Source organism: Manacus candei, unplaced genomic scaffold (genome assembly GCF_025592945.1).
Source record: "Manacus candei isolate 608988 ecotype Guabito, Panama unplaced genomic scaffold, ASM2559294v1 h1tg000005l, whole genome shotgun sequence".
Lineage (NCBI taxonomy): Eukaryota > Metazoa > Chordata > Aves > Passeriformes > Pipridae > Manacus > Manacus candei.
Window position 1 is genome coordinate 24,873,039 of NW_026138053.1, and position 23,190 is coordinate 24,896,228.

The 23,190-nt window shown below is 56.9% G+C and overlaps 2 protein-coding genes across 6 annotated transcripts in view; one reads left to right on the plus strand and one right to left on the minus strand.

Annotated features, from left to right (window-relative positions):
* Window positions 1-6,529: 6,529 nt before the first annotated feature.
* Window positions 6,530-20,155, minus strand: BRINP2 (BMP/retinoic acid inducible neural specific 2). Its single transcript, XM_051805979.1, has 8 exons — window positions 20,079-20,155; window positions 12,862-13,223; window positions 10,758-10,948; window positions 10,410-10,600; window positions 9,959-10,064; window positions 9,364-9,600; window positions 8,963-9,185; window positions 6,530-8,623 (listed from the first exon to the last, which is right to left on the minus strand). Exons 2-8 carry the CDS (start codon window positions 13,155-13,157, stop codon window positions 7,507-7,509), a joined length of 2,361 nt encoding a protein of 786 aa, XP_051661939.1. The 5' UTR covers window positions 13,158-13,223; window positions 20,079-20,155; the 3' UTR covers window positions 6,530-7,506.
* A 2,390-nt stretch (window positions 20,156-22,545) lies between these two features.
* Window positions 22,546-23,190, plus strand: part of ASTN1 (astrotactin 1) — a 58,949-nt gene continuing 58,304 nt past the window's right edge. For 3 of the 5 annotated variants that reach the window (XM_051793645.1, XM_051793634.1, XM_051793640.1), the window contains exon 1: window positions 22,546-22,888. In XM_051793645.1, the coding sequence (XP_051649605.1) occupies window positions 22,606-22,888 (283 nt within the window). In that variant the 5' untranslated portion in view covers window positions 22,546-22,605. The remainder of the gene's footprint in view (window positions 22,889-23,190) is intronic. The other 2 variants (XM_051793616.1, XM_051793625.1) reach the window with 2 other exon arrangements.

A 23,190-nucleotide genomic window follows, 5' to 3' on the forward strand; every position in this document is an offset into this window, starting at 1 on the left:
GTGCCCACCAAGCCTTGGACAGGCCAACAGACTCACAGTCAGGTGGAGATGAGGACTTATTGTTTCTAGGGGCATACTGGGTTTGCTGTACTGGGTCAATCACTCCTGCCTCTGGGCAATGGTTAAGGTGCAAAGAAAAGCATCTCAGTCTCCTTCTTCAGGTCACCTTGGCAAGAGAGGAAGGAGAAATGTGTGCTGAGGCCAGGGCATGTTGGACAACAGTATTCTTTAAACAAGATTGTCTCAAATTCACCCTGATACAGGTAAAATGTGCCCCCACCACCACTTCCCCCCCCCCCCCCCGTCACCCAGCTGGGATGCAGGATGCTGCAGGCACTGACCCTGCTCAGCCTGTCATGTTTCCCCTACCTCCCCACAAGTCCCACAGCCACTGATTTATGCAGCAACATCCCAATTCCTTCCTTGCTCCCACTTTTTTCCCACAGGGTGCCCATAACCCTCCGGCAATTCTGTCTGAAGTTCACCTCTGGCTGTGCTGCCCGGATCCCTGCACCCACCTCTGCTGTTGCTCAGGCAACAACCTCTGGGTTGGACACAGGGTTCTATTTCCCTCTTTTTTTGCAGGATGCTGCTGCTGGGGTGGCAGCCCAGGCGTGGAGGGAGAGCCATGGGCGATGCCGTGCAGCGGTTGTGTGCATCCCTCCGGGGATGCCAGGGGGAATTATTCCATCGTGGGGAGCTTCAGAAATGCAATATTTCATTAGAAGTCCATTAAACTGTTCAAACAGGTGATTAAGAGAGGGGTGATGATGCAAATCGGAGCAAAGCAGGGGCAGATTTCCACCTGAGCCGTGGCCGCAGGGCTGAGGTCGGCTCTGTGAGGGCAAGATTAGGAATGGATAAAGCTGAGCTGCTGAAGTGGGTAGGAATGAAGGGCTGCAGTATTTTGGGAGAGCTGTTGGAGAGTGGAAGAGTGGAAAAGGTTCACCCCAACCTCATCCCATGGAGGAACACATTGATATTCTCTAGTAAGGGCTGCATGGAGGGGCAGCGTGCATGGATTTGTCCCATCATGGAGGGATTTGTCCCATCATCCTGCTGATCAGCAAAAGCAGGTGATGGTTTAACTGGAGAGCTGGATTTAAGATTCAAAAATAAAGTATTATTTTTTTTCCTCCTCTCCCTTAACTTTGCTGGAGCGTGACAGGGTGGGAGCTCTTGGCAGCTGGGATGTTAAATGTTTTTCCACATGGTCTCTTGATTATTAATGGATTTTAGCACTTGACAAAGTAGAAATTAGGAGATAAAAGCTATTAGAAACTAATTTGGGTAATCACTGGTTCTGTTCCCCCAGGAGCTTTTCTGCGAGCACTGCTCCCATCGCCACTGCCGAGGCTCAGGAGAGAAGGAATCTCTTCCTAAGGGAGTTCTGTGGGCTTTGGGGGACCCCTCCCGATTTACAGCCTCCTGATGAGATGACTTGGATGGAGCAGGCACAATCCAAACATCTCTCTTCTTCCAGCAGCCTCCTGGGATTTATAGGATTTCCCACCCCTGGACACTATTTGGGGTGGTTTATGTGCCATACTTTTTTACTGTTATGTTGGCGAAACACCCATAGAAACCAGTTTGGGAAAACAAGGTGGGAGATAAATCCTTGGTGGAGTGGGCTCTCCCAGTGATAAAATGGGCTACAGGTGGAGAAATAGGCCCCTGAGACCCTTTATCTCCCTCAATTCCCATCTCCCTGAGTGGATCGATAATGCCAGGGGCAAGGAAAAGGAGAGGAACTATCGCAGGCAATCATATTAAGGGAAAAGCTGGAAGGTGGTAACCGATGTAGCAACCACTGCTGATTTTGAGGCAGATGGGCTGGGAGGGTTTGTGCACGGAGAAGAGGATGCCTGTAGGCTGGGAGAGCACTTTTAAAAATAATTTGACTGATTTCTCTCCTTCTTTCTTTCCATCCAGTCAGTCTCTGCTCCTGGCATGTGTAGCAGGAGCAAGAGGTTTGTCTTGCAGGTTTGTCTGGGATATTATTCCACAGAGCTTTACCCTCTAGCAAGATCCCTCCAAAATGTATCCTGTCATCCCACCAAAATTCAGCTGTCTCAACCTTTGATCCAGAAGCACAGCCCAGAGATCCCCTGGGAGCACTGTGGGGGGTTCAGTGTCCCAGGGGGGGTTCTCTCCTGGGACCACTGTCCCAGGATGGGGGGTCAGGGTCGAGCCTGATGAGGTAAGTCCTCCAGCCAGGCTCCTGGCCATGAATCAGCCATGCCCCTGGCTCCAGCAGGGCTGATTTACGCTGGCTGAGGTGCCAGCCCAGGGCAGGGCACCCGTATTTAATGCACGGTGGTACCACTGCTGGCAGCAGCAGCTCCCAGCCCTGAGCCTGGGGAGGAAACAGCAATTTGCTGTCATCATTCTCAGTCCCCAGCAAATTTCTCTGCTTGCAGAATGGGATGCTGTGAAGAGGCTTTATTTGATGGTGTCTAAAGAGGTCTCCCCAGGGTCTCCTTGAGAGCTGGGAGCAGCTGAGGGCACTCAAGGAAGCCAAGAGGTAGTGCAGGCGGTGGGGTTGGGTGGGTAAGGTTGTGCTTTTCCATCTTTGCTTAAGGAGGAGTCAGTGGGGAAGGAAGAAGGGAGCTGAGGAACTGGGATCGGGGATTCCTGAGGTCCCCACCAGTTTGATCCACCCCAGGTCCTCACTGGGCTCCTAGTGGGGACACAGGAGGGTGGCTGGGATACCTCCTGCATACCTGGGCTCACAGAAACCTCCCTCTTACCTGCACTGTGCTGCTTCTCCTGCCTTCATCAGAGACTGCGGCAGGAAGCTGAGGAGGAGGAAAAGGGAGGAAGAAGATGAGGTTGTCATCATTTCAAGAGCCTATTAATTGTCCCCTCATGCTCTCTAAGAAGTGGCCATTTACCACAGGCCCTGTGAATGCTTTCTGGAGAGAAAACACCAGGGAGCATGGCATGGGAGGATGAGAGCCTCGATGGATTTGAAAGAGGAAAAACCCAGCCCACCGTTGGCAAAGGGAGAAAATAGACCCAAAGAGAGAGAAGCTGAAAATGTGCTGAAGCAGCTGATGACAGCCCAAACAGCAGGAGAAGGCTCCTGGCTGCCAATTAACTAGGCTCTGGTGCTAATTTGCCACCTTGACTGCACTTCTGAGCTTGTCAGGAGAAGGGGGAGGAAAAAAAAAGATGAGGCTAAAAAAGAGGTTTTGGCTCATCTCTTGGCTATGCAGATGCCACTGGGCTTCAGAGAGGCAGTGGGAAGCAGGGAGGCTGATGGCAAACCCCACCACCCACGAGCCTGGAGTGTGAAGAGAACAATGACAAGTTCGTGGGCTTGTGTTGGCAGAGCAGCTCCGGAGCAGGACACTGCCCAACCAGGGGATGCTGGTTTCCCAGGGATCACATCCCACCATCTGCTGGGTTAGTCGGGAGAGTGAGTGGTGATCCCATGCGTGCCCAGGGGCATCTCTGGTACCTGTGGTGAAACTGTGTTACAAGGAAGAAGCTGGAGCAGCCCCGTGCTGGCATGGAGAGGTCTGCAGGCAAACTGGTATCGCCTGCCTCCCCCAGAAATGCTGTCAAACAGCAGAGCAGATCTGTTGGCAGCTGCCTGGTGGTTCTGTGCACCTAACAGAGCCAGAGGAGCCCTGGGTAAGATGCTCAGCATGAAGCCTCCTGCCAAGCCAAACGTGTGATTCTCACTTCTTGCCCATCCTGCAGCCCAAACCAAGAGACCATGGTGATGGATTTCAAGCAACATCTGCACCGACATGCAGTTTGCACGCAAAGAAAGAGAGTGTTACCCTCCTCAGCCCTCCCTCCTCTCCTGTGATGTTTTATTCCCTGCACATTCCATGTTCTCCCAGGCTGACACAGCATCAGCTGGGAGCTATGAGAGGGTAAACTGAGGCAGGCTGGAGCAAGGATGCAGATTTAGCCCCACAGCATCTCTCCATCCTGGCTCGTCATGGAAAAACTGTCCTGGCTGTTTCGGCACAGCCTGATGTGGTGATGCCCTTGGCACACAGGGCTGGAGGCTCAGCCAGTGCTGCAGAAAAGGGGTGAAAACAGGAAGGGGGAAAAGGGTGTAAGTTAGACAGCTGGAGCTGTGAGCTGTTTGGTTCAGCTGTAGCCCATCACTGGCAGTCTCAGGGCGGGACACGGAGGTGGGACCAGCCCCCATCTGGGAGCCCTGAGCTCTTCCTGGGGAGAGCTCTGCAGATAACCCTCTCCTGCTGCTGGGCCTGGGGGTGAAACATCCCAGCCTTTCCCCAGCCTCCTTTTCCCTGGCAGAGCTGCTGAATAAATGTGGCCAGAGGGAACCGAGGTGTCTGCAGTCAAGCAAGTGAGGAGCTCCACTCGTTATTTAAAGGCAGTTTTATGGCTTTCGTGCTGCAGAGAATCTCCTGTGAACACAGACCCCAGGTAAGGATAAACCCAGTTTTTAAAACCTAATGGGTTTGACGCCGAATTCCTGGTTCAGGGTGGCACACTGGCTGTTTATATCCTGAGGCCAGACCCTGCTGGTGCTGTGCAGCAGTGACTCTCCAGCCAGCTCTGCTGCCATTGGCGTTGTTCTTTGCAGGGGAAAACACTGCAAGGTAATCAAATGCTGACCTCCAGTTATTAACCTCATCCTCTTAATCACCTCCATTGAGTGCCTTAATTGCCCAACAGGGATGGGAGGACCTGGCTGCTTCCACCTGAGATTCCCGTGCAGCCTGGCGGTCCCTTCCTGGGACACGTACAATGCTGCTGCTCTTCCTCTAACTCACACACTTACCCCTCAGCCCCCCTGAAAAGGTGGAAGTGGTTCTCTCCCAAAATACAGTAATTTGGCAGCAAAATTGAAGGAACCAGCCCTGTCTTTTCTTCCAGTGGGTTAAAGAGAGTGTGCAGCCCCATGGTGTTGGGGGCTGATGGTTTTGTCTGCAGGCTCCTATGCTTCCCAATGGGGTGCTTTGCTGAGAAGGTGCTGTGCCAGCTGCCAGCCTTGGAATGTTGTGCACCGCCTCATTCCTGATGGGAATTGGCAACTTCGGGCCAAACTTTTTACTTTTGATCCATAGTCAATGGAATCTTGCTGGGCGGGGGGGGGGCTGTGGAGAGAGGAGAGTGCAGTCTTGGGGGCAGCTGCTGAGGATGCAGAGTTGACAGCACATCTCTCCAGCTGTCTGCCTCCCCCTCTCTCCCCCTTTTTATTTTTTGCATTAGATGGGAAGTAAAGACCCTTCATCCACCTCTGTCCTTGCACACCTGCCTGTCTCTGGATCCAGCACTGAGGCAGAGAAGCCTGGGGTCCATCCCTCAGTGGACGCCTCAAGAGGCTCCATGAGATGCTGCCAATCATCCCAACAGCTCTTGTGTTCATGTTCAAGTGGGTTTAGGATGTGGGACTGGTTCAGGGCACTGGAAAACACAGTAGGAAATGCTCTGTCTGGAGAAGACAGAGGGTGGAGTAGATCAATGTTAGCCTGACACATGGCCCATGTGATGATGGGGAGAAGAATCATAGCATGGTTTGGGTTGGAAGAGACTTTAAAGCTCACCTGGTTCCAAACCTCCTGCCATGGACAGGGACCAGGTTGATCAGAGCCCCACCCAACCTGGCCTTGAACACTTCCAAGGATGGGTCAGCCACAGCTTCTCTGGGCAACCAAGAAGTGATGTGAAGGCCCAGGAAGATGCAGAGCAGAAGCCAAAATAGCCTTACTAGCTGGGAAGCCTCCCAGCAGCCCTGCCTGCTCAGGAGCATTGCCAGCCTTCCCACCTATACCCTTCTCATCCCTGGGCTGATGTCTCCTGGCCTCCCCTGGGGAGCAGAGATGATGGCTTTGACTTCCCATTTCCTCCTGGTGTGTTTAATTGCCTGATTTTTTTTCTTTTTTCCTTTAGGACTGGGAGGCAAGGGAGGAGAGGTGGGCAAAGGAAGACAGATGTGTGGAGAAGAGACATCCAGGTGACAGATTGAGGGATGCTACAGCCACAGGAGCCAGGCTGATGGATTGATAGATTAGACAGGGAATATAAATAGCAAGTGTGGTTTATCTATCCCAGTTTTATTTTCCTCTCACCTATCTATTTATCGCTCCTGGTGTTATTTTACTCATGTTTATCTCTTTATCTGCCCAGCCTGAGGATGGAGGAGAGTCGGGTGACAGAAGCAGGATGGATGAGTTTGGGTTACCACTGCTTTTGCAGCATCCAAGCAGGCAAGTCTTGACAGGCGGGGAGGATTAGGGAGCAGGCTCAGATCCACACACTGCTACACTTTTCACACTCCTCTCCTTTTCCCTGGACCATCCCCTCTGTCCACACCTCCTGCTTTGGGGATGCTGTGGGTCAGAGGGTTGATTCCTTCCTCTCCCTAGCTCATCCTCATCCTAGGAATGAGGGCATCCAGTGAAGCAGTGAGCTCCACTTGTCTGGGTACCCATCGTTCCCATCTGACAGACGGGCAGCTCCACTGCTTGATATTCCAGTCAGGCACTGAGCACGGCAGCGGCAGCAGCACTGGGAAGGAGGGAGAGAGGGAGGGAGCCTCACAGCACAGGAAAAGCCAGGGCCAGGGATGACAGTAACTGTTCTGTTCTTTTCTTTCTTTTTTTTTTTTTTTTTTTAATCTCAGTTGGTTTTGGTTGCTCTTTTGCTCAAAAAAGGCATTTTTTTAAAAAATATATTAAACAGATACATTTTACTAAGATGTCTCTTGGCTGGAGCCACTGACAAGAAATGACACTCCCCAAATAAATAAGCTTAAAAAAACCCCTCCCAAACAAACCAAATAAATAAATACATAAATAAAACTTTTTTTTTTCCTTTTTTCTTTCTTTTGCTTTAGGGTTTTTTGTTTTTTTTGTAGGGAATTGTGGCCCAGAGGTCTCCGCCGGTGTCTGTGCTGGCAGCGTCCATGGTGCAGGTGCCAGGTCCTTCCCACACAAGGCAGGGATGATGCCTTGGTGCCCCAGCAGGTGTGAGATGCTTCTGAAGAGGGCCCAGGGGAGATCTGCTGGATCTTGGGGCCCTGTGCTGTGGACCCCCACCAGCACCGTGTGCGAGGGTCTGGCTGCAGGATGGATCATGGGGGATGTGGGTGCAAAGGCGCCTGTAAGAAACCTCTTAAAAAGACTACAAAAGTTGGGATGACGAGGAGGCCGCTGCCGGGGGATCCTCACGGTGGGTGGGGCACCTGCTCCAGCAGGACCAGCAGCTGCCTCTGGCCAGGCCACATCCCCCTGGGCCATTGGCACATCTCCCCGGCCACTGACGTGGCGGCTGTGCTGGCATCATCCCCGCACCTGGAGCCATGCTGTGCTGCACGAGCCATCCTTCCTCCACAGTCCCCTGGCACCCTCCATCCGCTCGAGCCCCGTGTCTCTTTGGCCAGTCGCTGGGTGTACCATGGAAGCACGCGGTTGGCACTAAGGTAAGGCCTTGATTTAAATTTTTTTAGGGTGGTTGTTTTCCCCCCCCCTTCCCCAGGAAGTCCTTTCTCCCAGCCCCCTGGCTCCGAGGCCGTTATCTGCACAGCTTGCCTGTCTCCTGCTCCAGGGCATTGGGCAGCCTGGCATTGAAGGCTCTCAGGGAGGACTGGATCCTTGCCACCTCGTTGTTGGCCAACTTGAGCCGGTGGCGGAGCAGGCATGTGAAGAGGTCGAGGCGGGTTTTGCCAGGGGGTGACAACCTGTTCACCCGGTCCCTGATCTCCAGCAGCTGGAGCATGGCCGAGTCCTGGGAGCCCTGGGTGTAGGGGTAGTCCAGCTGGAGGATCAGGTCACGGATAGCATCCGGCTCAAAGGGCAGGCTGTAGCCGAAGACTTGCAAGCTGTTGATTTTCATGTACCCCAGGTTCTTGGAAGGATCTGACATCTCCAGGGGTTCATAGTAGATTGTCTCATTGGAGCTGTCATCCAGGGACTTGATGCGGCTCCGCAAGTAGACGTGGACCGTTTCAAAGAAGGTCTTCCACTTGTTGCCCAAGGTGAGCGTCCAGTTTTGGCACTGGGCAGAGGCATCTACGTTAGTCCTTTCCCAGTCTGGGAAGCTGCCCTCGTTGACGGGCATGAACCAGCTTTCCGAGTGGCTTCCCCCAAAGGGGTTGACATAGATGGCCATGACGGGCTCCAGCGTGCTGTTCTTGGTGAGGCAGATCTGCAGGGAGAGGGCCAGCATGACGTGAACCAGCCCGGGCTTGTACTTGTTGCTCTTCAGGGTGAGGAGCATGCGCTTCCTCCAGGAGGGGTCGAACCAGCTGCCCAGGCGCATGTCGTTGCTGATGAAGATGGAGTGCACCTCGATGCGGCTGTCCCGCTTCTGCAGGAGGTACTTGAGCTCCAAGTCCTGCAGGTCCGTCTCCAGCCCCAGGTAGTGCTCCAGCGAGTCGGCCACCTCGGGGCGGCAGAAGCCCTGGGTGAGCACGTAGCCGTGGTTGCAGGTCCCGCAGCGGGTGCTGTTGTCCTCGGCACAGCTGGCACAGGCTGGCCCCTCGCCCAAGGCACACGGAATGGAGCCCTGGCAGGAGGGCTGGTCCGAGGGACAGGTGCAGCTGTGGCTTTCTTCCAGGAAGGTCCCAGGCACGGTGGTCTCGCTGCAGTACAGGAGCGACTGTGCGCGGCTCCACCAGTAAGGGAGGGACCTGATGGAGAGCAGACACAGAAGGAGAGGTGCTTACATGGGACACAACTGACTTTCCCTAGGGATGGAAGAGCTCCCCACTTTGTGTTCATTTCCTGCTCCGCTGGTGGCCCCCTGTGAATTGAGCCCCATTTTCCACCTCTCGGTTTGGACCCCCTCTCAGGGCCACGTCCCAAGGTGGCATGGCAGAGGCATGCTGTCTGCTCATCCCCAGGCACCCCTCCAGCAAGGCAGGAGCTCCTCCAGTCCCAGCCACAGGGAGGTGGGCTGTGGATCTGAGCCCTCCTCGGGCAGCTGAGCAGCATCCCTGGCACGGGATGGGGATGTTGGGACACCCTACCTCTCCTTCGGCAGCTTGAAGCGCGGCTGCCGGTGGCAGCGCTTGCTGAGGTTGAAGAGCCGCCGGATGAGCCGGTAGGTTTTCCTGGAGAGCAGCTTCAGGCTGGTGCCCAGCTGTTGGTAGCGATGCTGGACATCCAGATCCATAGCCCAGAAGTGGGAGATGGCCGTCCTGTTCAGGAAACGGTCCATGGGGAGCCTCTTCACCAAGGCCTGAAACTCCTCTGTGCGGAGAAAGAGACGGCATCAGGAGAGCAAGCAGTGAAGGTGGGGCTGACAGCCACCTCCCTCCACCCGAGCTCCGAGGTCTTCACAGTGAGATAACCACCCTGGAGCCCCACCGCCCAGCCTGGTCTGCTCACAAGGGGAAGGAGATGCTTGGCAGGGTCTCCCCAGCCTCACCTGACTCCTCGAACTGGCCGTGGTGGCTCTCCCAGGCTCTCCAGAGCTGGGCCAGGCTGCTCTCCAGCGCCTGGATGTCTGCCTCGGGGCAGTTGCAGCGGGGGAAGGCGGGCTGGCACTGGCAGCGGCAGTCGCTCCGGCGGCACACCAGCTCCCCGGCCGAGCTGCAGGCGATGTAGCTGAGGGCGGCCGCCACGAACCTCTCCCGCAGGTAGGAGGGGAGCACCGTCTGCAGCCCTGCGAGCGGGAGGCAGCCCCGGGAGCGTCAGGGCAACCGCAGAGCCCCTCAAACATTGCCCGGGCGGGGAGGGCATGAGCCTCCTCCCCGCCCCCGGCGCCCACCCTCGCACGATTATCATATCAATTTGCTATGGAGCCGCTTGTCTGGGCTCTGCATCGATCTTGGCTCCTCTTGGCAGACAAGCAACAACCTCATCCTGCCCAGCTTTCATTACTTTCATCCCCTCTCCTCCCCAGCCCTTAAATTCAAAGCAGCATCTTGTGCCAGCATCCTCCCCTACAACCCTCTGTGCACCCACAAAGCATCCCACGGTGGCACTTGTCTGTCTCCATGTCCCCACCAGCCCGGTCCTACCTTGGAGCTGCACTTTGTTCTCAGGGCTCTGCACCAGGACGGAGCTCACCGAGTCCAGGTTGTCGTAGTTGCTGCAGCCGAGTGGCCCTGTCCGTGTTTCAGTCACCTAAGGGGGGGTGTGCAGGTGGTCAGGGACATAGGAAAGGACCCAGGGCATGTGCTACCCCATGCCCAAGTGAGGCAATGCTTGGAGAGGACAACTAATTACCTGCTAATTGGCTTGTTGACAGGCGGCAGCCCTGCCTGCAGCCCGCTGAAAAATGTGCCTTTATTAGCGTGCCCAATTTCCCGTAAATAACGGGAATGTGTTACCTTTCAGTGCTCTGCCCTATTTGGTGATGCTGTTTGAGGATCTCAGCCAGCTTTGAGGGGCCACTGGCGAGGCCCGGGGCTGCTGCTTCCCCGCTCTGCCCCTTCCCTCCCTCCCTCCCTCCCTCCCGCCCTCGCCCACCTTGATGGCAGCCGTGGCGATCTGGATGTGGTGGAGCCGCCGGAGTGTGCTCTCCCTGTCGATGAAGTAGGAGGCTGCCAGCTGGTGCAGGGTCTCCAGCGAGACCCCCGAGCTGTTCCCAGCCCCCACAGCGGGCTCTGCCCTCCGGCTCAGCTTGCGCTTGTCCACAAAAATGGTCAGGGACTCCTCTCCTGGGGGGACACACAATGCTTTTGGGAGGCTGCTGGGGTCCTCACGTTCCCTTTCTTGGCCGTGTTTCCTCCTGCAGTGCTTATTTTCCCACTCTCCCTCCTTTGCACACTCCTTGTGCAAGGGAAGTGAGTTGGGGTGAGGACCCCCAGCACTCACCTCCCAGCGTGGCAGACAGCAGGAAGTGGGTCCCATACTTTTTGATGAGGCTGTCAGTGATCTGCTGGGGGCTGGGCCGGCGTCCCAGCAGCCGGATGTTGCGGATGAATTCGGGGGCCAGGGGAAGTGGTAGGCTGAAGAAGTCTTTCCTCTCCAGGGCCAAATTATTCACCTTCCAGCGAGCAAACTCTCTGCGGGAGGAGAGCAGCAGTGGGGAGAGAGTTTGAAGCAGGTCTGGCCATGCCACATGCATGCTCTCCCTTCTTCTGTCCCCAGTTTCCACCTCAGGACGGGTGGTGAGTAGCTGGAAAACTCCTCTCAGGATCATTCCGACCTCCCCATCGGAGGTGAAGGATTTGCTGCGTGCTCGCCAGGTATGGATCCAGCCAGGACAGAAGTGCTGTCCCTCCCTAAGCCATTGATGCTGATAACGAGCTACAAGCAGCGGAGATGCCTGATATTGATTAATCCAGCACCTCTGGCAGGCATTCATCACAGCCCAGGGCAGGGCTGGGCCAGATGGGTCTCATCCATCCTCCAGTCCCACGCCTACAGATCCAGGTGAAAATCCAACGTCTGGGGGTATGGTGGTGTTAAGTATAGGCAGCGTTTTGTTGGAAGCTGGAGGTGCTGGGATGCAGTGGGTTGTAGCCTCAGAGGCTGTGAATGGGCCCCCTGGCCTCGCCTGGCCCCAGGGAGCAGCACCAGCCTGTCACTGCCTCCGACAACTGATGGCCCCGTAAACAACCGGCGGCAAATTTCAGCCTAATCTTCGGCATTTTGCTCTAATTAAAACCAGGCGGTGGCTTTCAGACAGTTTAATTAGGGCTGGTGGGGAAAGGGAGGGAGAGGGAGAAGGAGAGAGGGGTGGACGGTTGCAAAGCAGCCGGTGGGCTTGGTGGATGTCAGGTTGCCTCCCATCATGATCTTTGGGCCTAAAAAGTGGGATATTGGTGCCAGTAGCAGAGCTGGGGGGGATGCTACCTCTCCCCTTGCAGGCACATCCCCTCAGGACTGGGGCTGGGGTGCCAGTTTCTTCCATCCCATCCCACAGACAAAGCAGGCCCCGGAGGCTGATGGCATGTTCTCTGCCTCAGAGGAGGTGTGAGACAGCTGCTGTTCCTCCAGGTCCTCCTTCCTGTCCCACCACCGTCACCAGCAACATCCCCGGAGGATGCAGGTCCCTCGGCATGGCAGTGTCAGCACACAGGAAAGGGGAGAGAAGCTCTCTGGGGGTGCCAGGCTGCATAACAAGGCTGCCATCCCAGCAGCCACGTCAGCATTCCCAAGAGGCAGCGGGCAGGCTGGAAACCCCCAGGGCTCAGCACTGGTGGCGAGGAGAGGAAGGAAAAAGGGCTCGTTGGGAGGTGACAGCCCCACTTAGGTCCTGGAGGTGGTGGAGTGGCTTTCCCAGGGCGGCTATCATGGGGTGACCCTTTGCTGCAGTCAGTGGACCCCAGTTCTGCCAAATCTGGTTCTCTGCTGACAAGAAACCCCCTCCAGCTTTGGCCCCACACATATAGCTTCCCACTGCAGCAGTCCAGGGGGTGATGGCACTGGGGACATGCCAGAGGGTCAGTCAGGGTGGCTTTTCACATGCTGGTCAGTCAGCAGCACCCCAGCCCCAGATGGCTGCCAGTCCAGGTAGGCTTAGTAACTTGGCACAGAGATGTCTCTGTGCATGGCAAAAGGACAAAGGGGCTGAAGGATGAACACCACGTGCATGCTGGCCCTTCTGCTCTCCCCAGTTTCCAGTTCAGGGCAGATCAGTAGGTGGAGGATGTCCAAAGGGGCTGGAGTATGCATGAGACCCATCCAGCCCAGTGGGCTCTGTGCCTCCTGCCCTAAAGGCTGATTCCATCCCAGCCTCTGCACCAAAGCCCGCCTGGCTTAGGCAAATCCTGCCTGGAGCCTAGCCTGGCCCCACCACGAGCATCCCTGGGAAAGCAGCATCTCACATCCACCCACCCACTGTCTGTGCTGATGGGCAGCCTCCTCCCACACACTGGGGTCAGCTCATGTGGATTAGGGAGGGTCTGCCGTGCCCCCTGCAGCCCCCCACCCCCACATCTCCCTCTCGGGGTGCCCATGGCCTCTCTCTCACCTGTAGATCCTGTACCTGGTGGTGAAACCCTGCCGGTAGCGCTCCATGAAGTCCACGTACTCCTGGGCTCGGTAGAAGGGTCCGCGGTCGGTGAGGAGCCAGTCGAGGGGTGCCCGGGTGGAGGAAGAGGAGGATGAAGAGGAAGGGGTCGAGGGGGCAACATGCTGCTGGGGCACTGTGCTGCCCGCCCCGCCGGCCACCCCCCAGCGACAGCACGCGCTCAGGGCCAGCAGGGCCAGCGGCCACGGGAGCATCGGCGGGGGCCCGTCAGCGCGTGGGAGGTCCTGCCGCCCCATCCTGCTGCTGCCTGGCAGGATTCTTCATTCTCTCACCCCACGGAGATCCTCCAGGACAGCCCTGCCCTGCAACACGGAGCAGGGAAGCCCATGAGGACTTGGATATAAACCAGGAGCAACCAGAAGCTTTGGAATGCCTGCTGGGATGCTGACACGGGGAAAGCTGCGATCCAGGGGGGGCATGGACTGGTTGAGCCACAGGAGGTAAGGGTTTATGGGGTTAGGGGTGCTGGCTGCTGCTGAAGTTAAATGAAGTCCTGACTAATGGCTGTTTAAGGAATTTGTGGCTTTCTCTTTATGTTTTTCTCTGCCGCACATCAGCCCATCAAGCCGAGTTTGCTACTGTGGTGGGACAGCAGGGTGACTGTGCTCCACATTTTGGGGCTGCCTGTCATGAGCGTGTGCAGCTCATTTCAGGGGGAGGCTAAAAAATAACAATCACAGGGAACTGGAAAAATGAGCTTCTCCAGGTATGGATTGAACCATGTGTGGTTGATGTTAGACTTTTCTTTGTGTCCTGCTAGTGGCTGAGATGACGAATGGATGGAGGTTCACCCCAAGGGTGAGTGGATGAATGGATGAATGGGTGGATATTAACCCAAAGGATGGATAGATGGATGGATGTCCACCACAAGATTGGCTGGGCTTATTGCAGCGGTGTTTCAAGTGCAAATGATGTTTATCTCGAGTCAAGGCCTTTCCACTTTCAAAGTCCAGCGTAGCAGTATCTGCAGGACTAAAGACAGAGTTTTTCTGGAGGCAGCAGCCACAGGGCCAGAGCCTGAATGTGTAAGTGAAGGTGGGAGATGGGGATCTGCAAGGTCTGGCCAAGCCAGGGTGAGGCAAGGTGTGCTGTCAGGCAGCAAGAGCTGTTTGCCTAAAAGCAGGGACCCTGTCACTGCAGTGCTTCCAGGGCAGGTGATTTTTATTCCAGGAAGGTGGCTGGTGGGGGCCCAGAGCCCAGGCGCTTGTCCCTGCCGAGCACGCACCAACCCCGCCTTCTCCCAAACGGGGCTTTGCCAGATGAATCATCATGCTTTAACATGTAATAATATGGTTTTTAAATTTTTTTCCTCCCTCTTTTCTATTTTTAAAGCCTTAAGGGTGCCCTTTGATTACGTTTTCTCAGCTTCTCGCTCAGCCCTGGGGGCTGGGGCCCTGTGAATTTTAAACAAAAGCTGAGATTTTCGCATCACCAGGTTGGGGTGCCGGGGCAGTGGGGCGGGCAGGAGCAGCAGGCAGGGCTTTTTCTGTCCCCCCACACTATCTTTTCTCATGTCACCTTGGTTTTTCCCGTCCTGGCAGGGAGCCACATAACGCCCTGGCAGTTGCCTCCTGCTCCTTGCAAGTGGAGTCGCCCGTGGCCACGAGGTGGCCAAATCCTGGCCCAAAAAATCGGGACCCCATGCTGGGGTGGGATACAGGCAATGCCAGGTGGGTTTCCTAACTGTGTGTCACAAGTGTTGGAGGGGGCATCTGCCACCCCCAAAATGTGGCAGGACCTGATGCCAGCTGCTCACAGAGCTGCTCACGTGCTGTCACGTGTGGGTGATGGCTGAGCAGCTGAGGCACTTTGGCTGCTCTGTAATCCTCCCTGCCTGCTTCCCTGCCTGCAACCAAAGCTGGCCCAGGGGGGAAGCAGGCAGCCGGGATGCAGCGTCTGTCTGAAGCAGACAAGCACCTCGCTCCCCTGTTCAGGAATATCTGCTGGTGGTCTTTAAGCTGATGTGGTCTGGGGACAAAAGGGGCCCTCAAGGATCAGGACTGAACCCCCCTGACCCTCTGCTGCCCTGCAGCAATGGGTCCTGCTGCCACACTGATCTGGGACAAGCTGCTGTGCCCAGGAGGCAATGGTGGGAGCCAGGGTCTGGCAGGAAACCCTGTGGATGTTTTAGATGATGACCATGGGCTAAACTCTCCGTGATTTCATCCCCTTCCCCCATTGCAGGGAGGAAAGCAGCACTCTGGCTCTCAGCTGAGAAGCCAAGGCGAAAGCATCCTTGAACAGCATCTTTCTAAACCCTGCCCATGGAAACACACTGCTTGTAGCATTAAATATGGCTGTGACAGCAAAACACCTTGTTTAAATATCTGGTGCACTGGGAGCCTGCCTGTTGCCTCACAGACAGGCTTGACACAGCCTATCTCCTCATCCCGTCACCATCCATGGATTTTAGGTGGCTCCTGACCCACTTCCAGCTGAGGTGGGGCTGGGCAGGGGATGCTCCCTAGGTGGGGCTGGGCAGGGGATGCTCCCTGGCTGGGTCCCTCTCCCCTTTTCCTCCACCTGGGTCTGTACAGCAAAGGGGATGCTTTTCCACAAGGTCCACGGGACATTGGCCTCATCCATAGCCACTTCACACCACCACAGACTGGTATGGATGGTCTTACACCAGTTGCCCCACGGCCTTCCCTGGTGTAAATGAGGACATGTGAGTATCCTTTCTTTGATTCAAAGCACAGAGGGGTGTTTTAGTGGGTGGACACACCAGGCAGAGCACTGTCTTTTCCAGCAAACCATCCTGGGTATTAACAGCTTCCCCTTTCCACCACCACCCTGGGGGACACCACTAAATGCCTTCCCCAAAAGGGCCTCCCCATGCTCTCCTTCCCCTCCAAACACCCTCTCCCACCCAAGCACCACACCTAAGGCAGGAAGCATCTGGGTGAGCATTGTGGAGATGGATATTAGGGATAGAGCCAGTTTGGGTCACCTCTTTCCTTAGGCTGTGGTCCCTAGAGCAGCTAGACCCCAATGCCTTCCCTGGAGGGCTTGTCCTGAGATTCAAGGCTGAGCATGAGACGTGTCCTTGTGGAGGCTTCATGTTGTACTACAGAGCAATAAAAATAGTCAGGATTGGGCATTTCCAGCACTTGACTGGGGTCAAACTGGTGCAAAACCAGTGAAGGTCCCCTTTGGTATGGAAGCAAAGTTTGCAGCTGTGCTCAGTGAGCTTTTATTTCCACCTCCCTCTTATTTACACCGCGTGTGCCGGCACCTCCGAGGTGGCTCCTGCTTGGGGACACGCTCTGACGCACACCAGCATCCTTGCCAACGGGAACTTGAAGCTCCAGGTCAGGCAGGAACAGCCAAGGAGAGCCTGTGTGGGGGCTGCACCGAGCTACCCAGCAGCTTTTCCTCAAGGAGCAGCTCTCCTGCACCACCCTTAGCTGGGCTGATTTATTTCCTATCGATCAGGGGTTATAGAAAATAAGTATGTGCAGATGTTGCCATAGCTCTGTATAGTCCTTAGTCCAGACAGCAGGCTCTGATTTTGCTGGGGGGGGGGGGGGCTGCACTGCTGCTCTGTGGGGTTGGGGCAATGCTTTTTGGGGCGCACCTCCACGTGCTCACACCAGCATCTCACACCTGAGATGCTGGGGAGAGTAAAGCTCTTTGGAAAGGAGTAACCCCCTTGACCTTACTATAAGAGCTGGAAATAACTTTCTAATCACTTTTCCTTGATCCAAAAGAATGAAGATTTGATGAGAAGCATCTGACTACTCTTTTTTTTTCCATCCTTTTGATTTAGGGTTTTGCATCACAAAAGTTGGAAAACTTCCAGCTTGCTAATTTTTTTTTCCCCTCCTTTTCCCCCTTCTATAAAAACTCCAAAGTGATGGAAGGAGAGTGCCAACGCAAATACTCTTGGCAAATTTTCCCAGGAGCACAACCTCCTTCCTGGCCAAGTCCTCCTGAGCTTGTTGCAGCCCTCAGTGTCTCTGTTGCCTGCAGCAGAACACCCTGGTGCCTCTCCAGTGGTGGCTGATGCATGACCCAGACTGTCATTCATCACGAGCTGCATCTTAAAAATAACTTGTGGCAATTTCTGGAGATGGCAAGGCGTGGTGGGTGTTCTCACCCAAAATGGCTCAAGAGAGACCAAGGCACTGGTATGAGGTGTGGATGGGGATGCCCAAGTGAGCTGCAAAAGCCTCTCTACTGCCCTTGGGGCTGGCAGTGGCAGCAGCAACACCCTCAGCACAACACCGGAGCTATGCCAAGGTCTTGCTTGCTTCCATGCCGACAGCATCTCCAGAGCCACGTGCTCCACCACTAATCAGGCTGAGTTCGATAATTAAGACCTTAGCTAATTGTTAGGGACATTAGCATTGATTTCTGCCCTTTCATGCTGCAGGAGTAGATTTAGAGATACAGAAACTGGGAAGTGTGCACTGGGGAGAGGCAGCAGTGGTATTTGCCAGGTGCCACGAGGAAGAACAGGAAGATTCCAGATGGACTCTGAAACTACCCCCTGTACACGCTGAGCTGAAGCCCAGAGCAAAAGCGAGACCCAACATCTGTGCCAGGTACATGATACCTTTTGGTGGTGGAGCTGTGGGATGTGCCCAGTCACAGGCTGGTCCCTGGGGTGCAGGGAGAGCAAAGGTGCATCTGTGTGGGAGTGATGGGGAGGGGTCTCAAGCTCCTTGGGGATGCCTTTTAGTGGGAATGAACGTCAAACCTAGTGACTGAATCACTTTCTCATTAAATGTAGGAAAGCTTTATCAAATTAGGGCCACTTAAGAGAGCCTGGGCAAAGGCTAAGTGCAGTTTAGTTTCTGAAGTGGATTGGCTCAGCTGAGCCTTGTCTATGAATCCATGCAGGCGCCCAGGACACCTCTTGCTCTGCTGCTTGCACCCCCCGGGACAGAGAATCCCAAAGGGCTCAGTTTTGCTGGATTCTCCCACTGCTCTGGAGCCACCAGCCTTACTTGGGGCTTCGTGGCACCCAGCTTCCTCACACCCTGCCTTGCCTCTCCCTGCCTGCGTCGCCGCCCCCTCCCCGGCTCTGTGTGGCTTGCAGCGAGCTGCATCCCCGGGCTCGCATCCGCACGCTCCCAAGGAAGCGCCGGGGCCTCATTGATTTGCCGGGGTAATTAAGAGAGCGAGCCAGGCACCGCCGGAGCGACAGCAGCGTGGTAATCACTGGCAAAGTGGGCACGGCGGGGTGCTGTCAGCCGCCTGGCACCCGGCCCCGGAGACACGGCTCCAGGCGGCGAGCGTGGGGACAGCCACGTCGGAGCCTTCCGTCCTGCCGGAGCAGGGATGCTGAAGATCACGGTGGTGGCTGTGAACTGATTCTCGCCGGGCTCCCGCAAACCACCCTCCGCAGCCCGTTCAGTCGCTACAGCCAAGGGACTTATAAGTCACCGCCTCCCTCCCGGCTCATGAGACTGGTTAGAAAACCTGCAAGACTCGATGACTTGGGTTCTTTTTATTAGCTTTTCTTCATATCCTCGAGAGCAAGACACTTGAAGATGAGAGTAAAGGAAAATAGCAGAAAATCCCAGGACTCGGGGAGCCAAGGATTTGCATAAGACATCAAATGAGATGAAGCCTGGGCTGCCACCAGGGGGGATGGCAGCTGCGTGCAGTGTGTCGTACCAGTGCCATGTGTTCTGCCCTCTGGCTTTGCACACCCGAGACTTTCACACCCACAGGCGAAAAAGCCTCTTAAGTAAAGCAGTGTGCAAAATACAACTCCCCCGAGCGTGGTGACAGAAGCAGCAGCCCCAGCTTCCCCCACCTTGTGCTGAGGTCTCAGCCCAAAGCATCCCTGCAGATGGATGGCTGGAGAAGAGCACCCCCCTCCACAAGGGGCTGGGGGAAAAAGAGCCCCCCTGCAGCCCCCTCCCCAGGGAGGACGGCTCCTGCCCCTCAACGGACCCTGCAAGCCCAGTACCAGCCTCCTGCAGGAGCTGGAGGCAGTGCAAGGTGAGGACCATTCCCTCCCATCTCTCTCTTGCCTTCAGGCAGGTGACAAGTGTCACGGGTGGGCAGTGATGCACAGCAGCAGCTCAGCGTTAGCGGCACAGGATAAATAAGGCGGTGGGTGGCTGGTGCTGGGCAGAGAGAGGGAGGAGATCTGGGCTGCCAGAGTGGGGCCACTCCCCTTCCCAGAACCCTGCTGCTCCCCAGGTCTCCAAACTGTCACCGAGCGGCCACCAAAGACAGCTCCGCTTCGGGAAAAAGTGCAGGGGCCTCCTTGCAACATTTCCAGGGCTGGCAGGGACCCTCTTGGCTGCTGACAGAGAGGGGACACTGACATCTGCCGGCAGGTCCCACGCTGCCCGGCAGCGCCCGGGCTCACCCTGCCCGGCCCCGGGACCACAGCGGGGGAACCTCTCGACCCGCCACCGCTGCTCCAGGACAGCGACACGCGGGTCCCCTGGGAACCGACAGGGCAGGGTGGGCACTACTGCGCCGAGAGCTGACGCTCTCCAGTGCTTTAAAGACCTAGAGTTCTGTTTCCTACTGAAAAAATGTGTGTTTAGGGAAAGGGAACGGAGCCTCGCAGCGGGAACCTCCCGATCCCTGAGCTGCCGATGCTGTGCCCCGCAGCCGCCCGCGGCGAGAAAACACCTCCCGACGGGTCACCCGCTGCTCGGCCCGGTGCTCCGGTGAAGCGGGGCCCTGCGGGGATGAAAATGGGGGGAAATTCCCCCCACCGGCTATTGATACAGCGGTGCCCACCGGAGAAACGCGTGTTTAAACATTTCAGGAGGCATCTCCTCCGGTCCCTGCGGGCGCGGGGTGTCTCACACGGGCATCTCCCACTGAGCAGAGCCCGTTGCATACAGCAGCAGGTCCCAGCATCCCGGGCATCCCGTTTATCCCGGCAGTCCGCCAGCACCCGGTCCCACCGGGCCGGTCGCAGCTCCCTGCACCTGCAGCGCCCCGCACCGCGATGGCTCCCGCCCGGGAAGGGCTCGGTGCCTTCCCCGACTCCAAACCTCGCTGGAGAGGCTGCAAAGCGATCCCAGAGCAGGGACACAACTTGACCAAGGTCACCGAGCGGTACCCGGCATCTCCGCCGTGCGGGGCCGCCACGGCTCCTTCCCCATCCCACCCCCGGCGGAGTCCCTACGCGGGCTCACCCCGACCCCCAACTCCCCCCCGCGACCCCGCAGACTCACCCCAGGCTCCGGCTCAGCGCCGGCGGGGCACCGGCCGCCTCTTCGCGCCGTCCCGCTCCGACCCGCTCCGCCTCAGCGGCCCCGGGCGCTGCCCCGCCGCCGCCTCCCGGCCGTCCCATCGCCAGGCGGACAGGCGGCCCCGGGCGGCGCCGCCAGCATCGCGCGATCGCGACTGTCGCGACAGGCGCTGCCGGTGCCGCGGCCCCGCCGGGTCCCGCCGCGCTCCGCGGGCGCCGCCGCCGCACCGCCGATAATATATGCAGCGGCCGCAGCCAATCAGAGGCGCCGCCGGCCTCCCCGCGCCTCCCCATTGGCGGGCGGGGCGGGGCGGGGCGTGGCCCGGCGGGCGCGCGCGGGGGTCCCGGAGCCGCCGCGTTCCCGGACCCGCCCGAGGGTCCCAAAGGAGTGACCGGGATCGGGGCGTCGTCGGGTCAGGGGTTGGTTTGGGTGGGAAGGGACCTTAAAGGTCGCCCAGTCCATCCTCTGCCATGGGCAGGGGCACCATCCGCTATCCCAGGTTGCTCCAAGCCCCGTCCAACCTGGCCTTGGACACTGCCAGGGATGGGGCAGCCACAGCTTCTCTGGAAACCTTATGCGTTGGTGATCAGCAGGAGGATGGCGTTGGTGACACCAGCTTTACTGCTCTTGGCTGGTTTTGTTTTTTTTTTTTCATATATGTTTTATCTATCCACCTGTATTCCTCATGCCTCCCACCAAACTCTTCTTCCAGGGGCACCACTCCTGGAGATGCACCCAATTTCCAGAAGGGGAAGCCAAAAAGACCTTCTTGGAGACACCTGCTGAGTAATGCAATTGCACCTTTTTTTTTGTGTGGCTTTTTTTTTTTTTTTTGATAAAATATCTTCTTTTAATGAGTTTGTGCGTCCCCCCGGTGAAAAAAGAAGAGCAGCTAAAGGGCCTGGCAGAGGACATCCAAAGGATTACCTTACACTCCCCAAAAGCAGGGCCATGTCTGTTACTCTTTTTTTCTTATTTTTTCCTCTGATTTTCCCAGTTTTCCCGGATTTTCTCAGTTTGCTTTTCCCCCCTCCCCCGATTTTTTCCTAATTTTTACTTGTTTTTTCTGGCAGCTGCAGACGGTTGGTGCCGAAGGGGGACAGTGCTGCTGATACACACCCCGCTACATTCTCACTGGTTTAGTTCAGTGCTTGGCTCTGACTGTTGAATACAGGTAATTTCTGGTAAGCACGGTTTTTCCTTCCCAGAATATCACGGAAGTTATAAATACGGGGCGTCATAAATCAGCCTGGGGAAAAGCACCCACTGTGGCTCCTCTGCTTGGGGTGTCTGGGGCACAGCACTGTCCCTCCTGGATCCCGACCCTGGGGCATGTTAAGCTTCACAGCTGGCACGGATGAGGGAGGAGGAATTTGGGAAAACCCCTGCAAGGGGAGGAGAAGAAGCACTACAAAAGAAAAATACAAAAAATTGCAAGAGTTTTTAAAGTAATGTCCTGTGTGTGTTTCCACACAGGGAGACAGGGTGGAGCTGTGGGGTGGGAGCTCTGCTTCCAGGTCAGCAATACCTCCATACCCAGGTCCAGAGATGTCTGCCATCGGGAGACTCCCCGGGGAGGAAAACCACACCAGCACGGTCGTGTATTCCTGCTGGCATGGGGATTGGGCCTTTCCCCCAAACTGGAAGAGGAGAACATTTTCCATCAGAACATTTTGGCTGCAGGGATGACCACAGATGTTTGCAGGAAGGTGTGGCTGCCGGACAAGCTGTCACTGCTGCTTTGTGCTCAAAAAGTGAAAATAAAAAGCATCCAGTGCAAAAGGAGACAGATCTGGCAGTTTTGGGGTTGGCTCTACTGCTCCATATATGTATGTATATGCTTGGGGGATTTGGAGGTCTGTGACTTCTCCTGAGCTTTGGAGTCCATGACTTCTCCTGGGATTTTGGAGGTCTGGGATTTTAGAGGTCTGTGACTTCTTCTGGGGCTTTGGGGTCCATAACTTCTGGGATTTTGGGGGTCAGTGACTTCTTCTGGGACTTTGGGGTCCATAACTTCTCCTGGGATTTTGGAGGTCCGTGACTTCTCCTGAGATTTTGGAGGTTTGGGATTTTGGAGGTCTGTGATTTCTTCTGGGGCTTTGGGGTCCATGACTTCTTCTGGGATTTTGGAGGTCTGGGACTTCTCCTGGGATTTTGGAGGTCTGGGATTTCTCCTCGGATTTTGAAGGTCTGTGATTTTTGGAGGTCTGCAATTTATCCTGGGGACGGGGGGTGGTACCTGCACGCTCTTCCCAGCGCAGAAGCAGGCAGAGGTAGCCGGGCCGGGCAGTCCCGCATCCCTCCCGCCACCGCATCGCTAAAAACCGCAGCTCTCCCGGTTTTTCCAGGGATGGGGGGTGGCAAGGGCGAAGCGGAGGAGGGGGGAGGCGGGGGGCCGGGAAAGCCGATCCGTGCCGAGCCGCGCCGCACGGGGAGGCGCCGGGCCGCGGTGCCCGCCCCTCGCCGCCGCCTCCCGCCCGGCGCCGGGAGCGCGGCGCGGGGCTCCAAGATGGCTTTGGCCGGGCTGTGCTCGCTGCTGGCCGGCTGCTGCCTGGCCGCGGGCAGCGGCCCCGCCGAGGCGGCGGCGGAGGCGGCGGCCAAGGAGCTGGAGTGCAAGCTGAAGAGCATCACGGTGTCGGCGCTGCCCTTCCTGCGGGAGAACGACCTCAGCATCATGCACGGCCCCTCGGCCGCCGAGCCCAAGCTGCTCTTCTCAGTCCGCAACGACTTCCCCGGCGAGATGGTGGTGGTGGATGACCTGGAGAACACGGAGCTGCCCTACTTCGTGCTGGGTGAGCCTGCGGGAGCGCGGCGGGGCCCCCCGAGCATCCCCTGCGGCGGGGCTCCTCCCTGCCGCACCGGCGGGCGCCCTGCGGCTGCTCGGCCCCGGGGCCGGTACATCCCGCTGCAGCATCTCTGCCCCGGTGTCATTTCACCCCGCCGCAGCATCCCGGCCGCGGGGCCGGTTCGCCCTGCTGCAGCGTCTCTGTCCCGGCGCCAGCTCACCCACTGCAGCATCGCGGCTGGAGATGCTGCAGGCCTGGGGCGCCTGCTACATTCCCAGGTTGTCATCCGCGGGGCTCGTCCCCAGCTC